This window comes from Trichogramma pretiosum, unplaced genomic scaffold, assembly GCF_000599845.2.
Source record: "Trichogramma pretiosum strain Unisexual culture from Peru unplaced genomic scaffold, Tpre_2.0 scaffold256, whole genome shotgun sequence".
NCBI classification, from domain to species: domain Eukaryota; kingdom Metazoa; phylum Arthropoda; class Insecta; order Hymenoptera; family Trichogrammatidae; genus Trichogramma; species Trichogramma pretiosum.
In genome coordinates, this window is record NW_019640922.1 from 1 (window position 1) to 8432 (window position 8432).

General features: G+C 33.3%; 3 protein-coding genes across 3 annotated transcripts; 2 read left to right on the top strand and 1 right to left on the bottom strand.

Annotated features, from left to right (window-relative positions):
• Positions 1–801: 801 nt before the first annotated feature.
• On the top strand, positions 802–1496 carry LOC106659796 (cytochrome b-c1 complex subunit 9). The gene is made up of 3 exons (XM_014382496.2): positions 802–904; positions 1129–1285; positions 1372–1496. Exons 2-3 carry the CDS (start codon positions 1145–1147, stop codon positions 1408–1410), a joined length of 180 nt encoding a protein of 59 aa, XP_014237982.1. The 5' UTR covers positions 802–904; positions 1129–1144; the 3' UTR covers positions 1411–1496.
• A 119-nt stretch (positions 1497–1615) lies between these two features.
• Positions 1616–3652, bottom strand: LOC106659795 (mitochondrial tRNA-specific 2-thiouridylase 1). The gene is made up of 8 exons (XM_014382494.2): positions 3398–3652; positions 3151–3271; positions 2888–3053; positions 2635–2819; positions 2352–2578; positions 2116–2283; positions 1821–2048; positions 1616–1752 (listed from the first exon to the last, which is right to left on the bottom strand). Exons 2-8 carry the CDS (start codon positions 3224–3226, stop codon positions 1627–1629), a joined length of 1176 nt encoding a protein of 391 aa, XP_014237980.1. The 5' UTR covers positions 3227–3271; positions 3398–3652; the 3' UTR covers positions 1616–1626.
• Positions 3653–4044: 392 nt separating this feature from the next.
• Positions 4045–7795, top strand: LOC106659903 (dymeclin). The gene is made up of 11 exons (XM_014382657.2): positions 4045–4343; positions 4454–4766; positions 4837–5040; positions 5110–5354; positions 5426–5644; positions 5720–5898; positions 5976–6101; positions 6186–6509; positions 6571–6753; positions 6822–6938; positions 7011–7795. The coding sequence occupies exons 2-11, from the start codon at positions 4480–4482 to the stop codon at positions 7179–7181; spliced, it is 2055 nt and encodes a 684-aa protein (XP_014238143.1). The 5' UTR covers positions 4045–4343; positions 4454–4479; the 3' UTR covers positions 7182–7795.
• The last annotated feature ends 637 nt before the right edge of the window (positions 7796–8432 follow it).

Here is an 8432-nt window from a genome sequence, read left to right on the forward strand (position 1 = left end):
GGCCAAGTTTGCTGCTGCTCCGAGAAAGAAAACGCGAAATGTTATATATTTTTGGGGCTGCAGCTGCGCGCGACGCCGAAATCGTGTGCATCATCGTGAAAGCAGCGAAACCATATTATTCGGCGCTCGGCTCTATATATTTTTCCTAAATCTACACGACACATGCGACTGTCCAAGTATAGAAATGCACACGTCGTTATATTCGCCTACACCTCTTGGTCACGATGCGGTGTATCAAGATCCAACCTTTGGATGAATATTTATCATGGATATCACGACGATGGCCTGAAAAGAGAAGGACGGCTGTTTTGGAGTCGACTGTATTAATATGAACATAATGTCAGTTAGATCGCGGCTAAAACTCATTCGTACCGGATGACACATCGTTAATCCAACTGATATTGTATGCGTTGTAAACAAAAAAAGCTACGCTCAATTACACCGCCAGCAGTTGATAAAATTAGAATCATCAATTTCATGGACATAGCGTAGTTTCTACTTCGAGAAACTCTCGAAACTACTCGGTCATTCATGCCCTCGTCATTCGGTAAAATAAGACGTTATACGCATCCAAAATGTTCAGAAGCGATAAATATTTCGTTTCGTACTTCTAATTACACCCAAAAAACAAATAAACCAATGAATTTTTATAAAAAAACATGAATTTGATGTGATTCCAAAAAGCTTTCGTACAATCGTCGACACGTCAAGTCGAGTTCTATCTTGTCGGCGTCTGTGTGACGTCACGTTTCATTTACCAGCACCGAACGCACTCGACCATCTTACGTCGCACGAATCTACACGATTCTGCGTAGTTCATGCCCGAAGACAGTTGCACTGTCTGCTGATCGCTCGTCTGCGATATTCTGCTGTGTAGCATCTCCAACGCGTGAGCGCAATTTACGTAAGACCTCGTTTCATTGTCGAATTTTTATTATTTCATCGTTTCGCGACAATCCTAGCATTGTTTTCAATCAAAATCCAAGTGCTCGTGATATTGTTCACGAAACACTCGATTGTTTCGAAAGTGATTTTCACTCGCTGAGTCGTTACCAGATCGATCACTGGCGCCTACTCCAACATAACGTAAGAGTCGCCCGTCTGACCGAGTTTGTTTTCGTTTTGCAGATAACTCACTCTCAACATGTCTGTCGGAACGACGGTGTACAACCTTTTGCTCAAGAGGAGCTCGACGTTCACGGTGACGATGCTCGCGAGTGCTTTCTTCTTCGAGAGAACCTTCGACATGATCTCCGAAGGTCTTTTCCGCAGTATCAACAAAGGAGTGAGTTTATCATGATGTTTGATACTTTTCTCATCCAATACCATGCTTGATCTTGTGTCATTGACAACTTTTTTTTTCATTTACAGAAACTGTGGGACGACATCAAGCATAAATACGAGCAGTAAAATGTGTATTGTTAAATATTATTTAGTTCAATTCAGATGCATGTGCTAAAGATGTAAAATAAACAAGTTAAATATCTTTTTTGGAAGGCTCGACATCTTTTCATACTGTTATCTTCCTTGATTCTAAGTGTTTATTGTAATTAAATGTTGGAAACGAATTAAACAACAAACATAAATTTATTATTTACATAAAAAATTACTTTACAAAAGTTATTGTCAGCTCGACATTTTTTCTTTAATGTCTTCGTCTATTGACTCTTGATCTGGAAAGTTACAGTGAAAACCAATTTTTACAATTTCTGCACTTCCTAAACATTCTTCTCCGGAATAAAACACTGCAAACTAAAAAAAAATTGTATTTTAGAATGTGAGCATTAAAAAGATGAATTTTAAAAACATGACAGTGATACCTGTCCTGGAGTTACAGCTCTTAGAGGTTTATAGAGTCTAATGGATAATTTATTATCTGAGGATTTATAAATTGTGCATGGCACTAATTCATGTGTGTGTTGAAACCTAAAGTCACAGTCAAAAACATTTGTGCTATTTTTCAGTTTTTTTGGTTCGCCATAAATCCAATGAATATTTTCTGCTATTAAAAATTCTGAATACAACATTGGATGTTTAGTGCCAGGAACCTAATACAAAAACGTCATAATGAAAAATATCCTTTGGTTTGAATATTACAAATGCACAATATCTTACCACATATATGTTATTATTCGAAATATTTTTGTGAAGGACAAAATATGAAACAGAAATTCCACCTATTCTACAACATTGACCCAAAGTCCATTGGTGTATTCCATTATGTTTACCAACTATTTCACCAGTTAAAATATCAATAAAATTTCCTGGTTTATTTTCTATGTACTGAAAGTTTGATTTAACTTTAAAATTTATGATAAAATATTAATTTTAAACTACAATGAAGTATTTACCTCATCTATAAATTTTTGGAAATTCCTGCGACCTATGAAGCATATTCCCATACTTTCTTTTTTATTTACAACTATATCTAAATTTGCCTCTTTAGCAATTTGTTTGACTTCTTGTTTAAAATAATCTCCCAATGGGAACATTGTTCTCTGCAGGGCCAACTGTGGTATTTGAGATAAGAAAAATGTCTGATCTTTAAAGGAGTCTTTTGCTTTCAGCAATCGTGCATCTAAAAAATGTCATTGTAATTAGTTTTAATTTCAAAAGAATATGCAATAAACTTACTTTCATTAGCTTTGAAAGATTCAAGATATGGACCAAAACTACTCCGTGCGTAATGACCTGTAGCAATGGCATCTGCTCTTAATTCACTCCGAGCAAAGTTAAAAAATTTGTTAAACTTAATTTTTTTATTGCACTGAATATCTGGATTTGGTGTATTTCCTTTCTCATAATTCTTAATTAAATTACTGCAAAAATAAATTATTTTGAGCTTATTTTAAATAAAATTTTCCTTAACATATTAAAAAATACTTACTCAAATACATCATTCCAATATTCTTTGACAAAATTAACATCCACAAGTGGTATTTTAAGCTTATTACATATCCATTTGGCATCTTCTAGATCTTTATCGGCTTGACACTCTCCTAATTCATTAGCAATGTCCCAATTTTTCATAAAAACTGCTGTCACCTCAAAACCTAAATTATAAATTTCATAATTTTATCATGACTAATAAAAGAAGAAAAAAAATATCTCAGATATTTAAAAAGTGTAGAAAAATTTAACATTTATCACCTTTGGACTTGAGAAGCAATGCTGTGACAGCACTGTCAACTCCTCCGGAAATTCCAACAACCACTTTTTTAAACATAATTATTATCTCTTCAACAGTTTCTCATCTATGGTGATCCATTCACTGTAACATGATGCAATTGCATTTACACAACTTTATATCACAGAAATAGTTAAGTTAACAGGAGACAATTATTTTTAATCAAACGATATCAAACTTATATTATGCAGTTTGTAATTTTTGAACTACCTGCCACTGACAGTTGTCACAAGCTCGAGTGCCACAATTTTCCGTACAAATCGCACGTGTCACAAATGCTCACGATGAAGCGAGTCCGGCGAGTGCATGTGTACTGTGACAAGATGAGCATTTAATAAACATCGTCTGCTAGTTGTGCGTCAATTCGTGTAATTCTAATTCTCAAAAATTCAATTTTTCATTCAAATTACGAATAGAATCACTTGAGACCCAAATATTAATGGTAAAGTAAAAAATTATAAGTCAATGTAACATTGATTACTTTTTTTTAAATAAATTCTTCCATTTATTGCATAGTTTAAAACATTTTTAACGATATAATTAAATATTTTATAACGACGACGCGTTAATCGTCATAATCTTTCTACATGAATATTCAGTAACTGGGAAACCGACGAAAAGCGGCAAAATATTTAAAATAATCAGCCGTGTGCGGCACATGGGTAAACTTGCAGTAAGCTTTCGCGAATACCTGCCGACAAGTTGGTAACTCTCGGCAGGAAAATCTGCAGCACGGCGTACATACTTACTACGTGTATATAGTTCGTTGGATAGAGAGAGAAAAAGAGACAGACTGTACGAGGAAAAGAGAGAGAGAGTGCGAGAGAGAGAGAGAGAGAGAGAAAGGAGACACGCAGACGAGCCGCATATAATTGTAAAATGGCAAAAGTATAAACTTCTGTCAAAAAATCGCACGTCGGAGGTTATGCTTATTAATTGAATCCCGGCCTGGTGCACTGCCACATAATAAATTCGGCGAGATATTATGACATCTGCACGTTGTACGCTTTCTCGAGATTTATAGCGCGACGTGGCCGCGGTATAATCGCGTTTATAAAGATTACGCGTTCGTGCAATATTACTCATGGTACACGTATTTGTAATCAGTTGAGAATTTTTCACTATCGAGGGAAACATATTTTCTAAAGTGCCGAAGGTAAATATTGTTTACCTCCACTGCGAGCAGTCTCTCTGCAGGCTGCTTGTTTCTCAATAATTTTATAATACCTCGTTCTTGAATCTGTGTTTTGCGTTGTGAATTTTTAGAACTCGACAAGTTTGACGATAAAGTCATGGGTGCATCACCGAGCAAAGTCGAGGATCTCTCGAAAAATACATATCTCGAAAGGTTCTGCAGCAAAGAGCCTATACCGCTGGAGGATGACTTTTGGAATCATTTGCTGTCGTACAATATAAGACCGCCACTGACTAGAAATGATCAAATCGAGCTTGATTCTAGATTGGATTTGTGCTGTCAACAGTTGTTAGTGAACAATCAAATAACGGGGAATATTGGCACACTCATTCAAGTGACGCTTATCAAAATAACTGAACTTCTTCGCAAGCCTGACCAAGAAAAGTAAACAATTGAGCTTTCTTTATGAAATACTTTATTTAAAAAGTTTCATGACACATGTTTATTTTTGTAGTATCGTACCTGCTTGGCAAACCTTCAATTCACTTTTTGCTGTAAGATGTATTTTAAAGTATCTTATAGAAACAGTTGGAGAAGAGGAAATGGTCAGACATACAGAAGCTCAAATTTCTGTGGAAGAATCAAATAGCTTATTACCAGTAAGATTACAATCATTCATTGAGGCTCTAGTTGGAATTATGGTGGATGTACCACTGTGGTAATTATCTATCAAATCTGCATACTATGATTTGAACTAGCAATTATTATACTTCAAATAAATTTTCAGTGAATTTACATATATCGTTCATCTAGAAGCTATAAATTGCCTATTAGTATTGTTATCTGTTCAACTATTTTCTCAAACTCCTGCAGAATATAGTACAGTTTATAGAATTGTTATGAATGAAGAATTGCGTGCTCATGCACCAGTGTTGGTTTGCACTTTGCTAAATAATTTTGCCGAACAGACCCAAGCACCTCCAGGTATACTTGCTCCACATCCTGGTTCCAGTATTGTTTTCAGTATTGCTGGTACGTTTTTGCATACATTCATTACATTCATAAGAAAAAACGAAATGAAATAATTTCAAAATTTATTTCAGCTGGACTCTGGAATGTAATCACTTTTGGAATCAGTAGTACTAAGAATGTTTCAGTATCACATGGTGGTAATATGGAAGAAATTGAAAAGAAACGAGATACTGATACTCCATTAGCTAGTCAGTCCCTATTATTGCTGTTGGTCTTGACAAATCATTGCACGCAGCATTCTTTACACAATTCATACAGGGAGGCGCTCTTCACATTTACAAATGTTACAGGTACAAAGATAATATGGTAATATAATAAATATGTGTGAATAGGACACAGTAATAATAACATTTTTTATTCATCAGAAAACTGTCAAACATCTTGTGAAGGACCATGTGCTTTTAAATTTAATGTAGAAAAATTGTATAGGACAATATGTAAAGTACCTAATACAGATGAAATTACACTCCTTCTGTACATGCTGCTTCACAGAAACTCTAATGTTAAACAATTCATAATGAAAAGGCTGGATTTGCAATCTCTGGTATGAACTATTTCATTACATTTTTTATTATTTATTAACCTTATTTCATTTCATAATTATAAATTTTAAATTCTCAGATAGTACCTATTCTGAAGATACTTTATAATGCTCCAGATAATACTTCCCATCATATTTATATGTCTCTAATTATTTTATTAATCTTGAGTGAAGATGAATCATTTAATAAGAGTGTTCATGATACAGTGAGTATCTTGTTTTTATGTGGAGATTAACTATGATGAAAATTAATTATATATTATATATCTTATAAATGTGAAATTTTTAAGGTATTGAAAGGTGTAACCTGGTACACTGAACGATCAATCAGTGAAATATCTCTTGGAGGTCTACTGATTCTTGTTGTTATTAGAACCATTCAATACAACATGTTAAAAATGAGGGATAGATATTTGCATACAAATTGTTTAGCAGCTCTGGCAAACATGTCAAGTCAATTTAGATCATTACATCCCTATGTAAGTCAGAGATTAATAAGCTTATTTGAAACATTGGCCAAAAAACATGCTAAACTGGAAGCAACTGTTAGAGCTCAATCTTCTTCAACTGAAGTGGCAATAAATATTAATAACGGAAATGCAAACACTGATTTGGTAAGTACTGAAAATTACATGAACAAAACCCAATGATTTTAAATTTATAACAATATTTCAGATTCAAGATTTAACAGTATTAGAGGAAGTTTTAAGGATGGTTTTAGAAATTATCAATAGTACTTTAACCCATCAGCTAGCGCATAATCAAAATTTAATTTACACATTACTTTATAAAAAAGATGTTTTCCAACCATTTAGAACTCATTCTTCATTCCAAGATATCATTCAGAATGTAGATTCGGTAAATACAATTTTAAGTTTGAATTAATGATATTTCGACTTTGACACTAAACTTTACCTATATTTTAGGTAATAAGCTTTTTTTCTGTTAAACTGGAGGAAAAAGAGCATACTCAAATTGGAGTGACCGATGTATTAGAAACAATTAAACAAGGCACTAGTCAATGGCCACGAGATCGTTTGAGGGTATGATACTTTTACTTAAAAAATTTTATCTCTGAAACAAACAATAAATAATCCAACAAAATTACGTTTCAGAAATTCCCGGAACTCAAGTTCAAATACGTAGAAGAAGAGCAACCAGAAGAATTTTTCATTCCTTACGTTTGGAGTGTGGTGTATCAAAGTGCATTGCTTCACTGGAGCGCCGAAAATATAAAATTATTTTTACCAAGCCAGGGAGAACAGACAACCGTCATCGTTTGCTGATACGACGACAACGTCGACGACACATGATATTGCATTATTTGTTAAGACTAATACAACAAAAACTACTTTGTTAACGCGATTATGACACTGCGGAAATCTTTCTCGCACTAAAACGTTTATAGCTACGGTGTAAATTTTATCAAAGGCGCTAATGAAACGGAGCGCTTTATATAAATTGATTACTCTTCGCCAGTGCCAACTGCAACAGATCTGTTAAACGAAGAATGCTACCAAATTACGTTGAGGTACGCGGCGCCATTCAACCAAACGTATCCCGCTATCGATTTCGTTGCAATAATGAACTTAGCATAGTTACTGCTAATCGTAAATGGGCTACGAATTCAGGAGAGCAGATATAGCTTTTAATAATCAATCAGCTTTGATTAGTGTAAATAATTTTTCATAAATTATGCCAATACTATACTAAGTATGAATACAAATCTGAATCATTTTTTATATAAAAATGTATATAACTAAACTGTTTCCACTGTGAATAGAATAAAGATAAAATAAAATTATGTATATAAAAAATTTAATTCGTGTTCAACGACACCTTCTCTTTTGCGCAAATCGGCGAATGATTAGGGTAAAAATAAAAACCAAGAAATAGCTTATTTTTCGGATTTATACCTTTATTAAACAAATACACTTGACATCGTAGCATTATTTATATTTTTATACGTATATATACTTTTTTTAGATGAATGTCATTAAGATATAATTATTTTAATTATATATTCCTATCTTCTTATGTGCATAGGGCAAACGTCATTTTTTTTTCTTAATTATTTACCGAACAAATAATGATGTTCACATATCTCTTTTCGAGGAAGCCTCGGAAATACAAATGAAAAATTAAAATATATTGCTGTTAGAATTTACTCTTGAGTATAAACCAAATTACATCTCCATAAGAATATATATGCTGTAAATTTGTTACTTTTTTTTTCAATCTGATATACTCTAGGAAATAAGCTTTATTTTTTGCAAAAGAATAGTCTCAGTTTTTCACATATGTTTATACAATATTTAATACTGAGAACTATACAAATACGCATACTATATAATGTCATTTTTTTAAGCGTAAAATCGGGCTTATATGAATGCGTGAATCGCATATATATATTTATTTATTTATCTATTTTTTTCATTCCTTATTTATCACTTCTAATTAACATAAAAGTTTTTTTGCCTTCTTTTTTTTTACAAAAGTGTGTTGTTAAAGAGGGGGGAGAATTTAGCCTTTCATTT

Bases quoted from the DNA above. Each gene is read 5' to 3' on its own strand.
- LOC106659796 (XM_014382496.2), top strand. From the start codon at position 1,145: ATGTCTGTCGGAACGACGGTGTACAACCTTTTGCTCAAGAGGAGCTCG. The intron at 1,286-1,371 runs GTGAGTTTATCA...TTTCATTTACAG, and splicing joins TCCGCAGTATCAACAAAGGA to AAACTGTGGGACGACATCAA.
- LOC106659795 (XM_014382494.2), bottom strand. From the start codon at position 3,226: ATGTTTAAAAAAGTGGTTGTTGGAATTTCCGGAGGAGTTGACAGTGCT. The intron at 2,284-2,351 runs GTAAATACTTCA...TCAAACTTTCAG, and splicing joins TCCAAAAATTTATAGATGAG to TACATAGAAAATAAACCAGG. The intron at 1,753-1,820 runs GTATCACTGTCA...ATTTTTTTTTAG, and splicing joins GAGCTGTAACTCCAGGACAG to TTTGCAGTGTTTTATTCCGG.
- LOC106659903 (XM_014382657.2), top strand. From the start codon at position 4,480: ATGGGTGCATCACCGAGCAAAGTCGAGGATCTCTCGAAAAATACATAT. The intron at 6,102-6,185 runs GTGAGTATCTTG...GAAATTTTTAAG, and splicing joins ATAAGAGTGTTCATGATACA to GTATTGAAAGGTGTAACCTG. The intron at 6,939-7,010 runs GTATGATACTTT...ATTACGTTTCAG, and splicing joins GGCCACGAGATCGTTTGAGG to AAATTCCCGGAACTCAAGTT.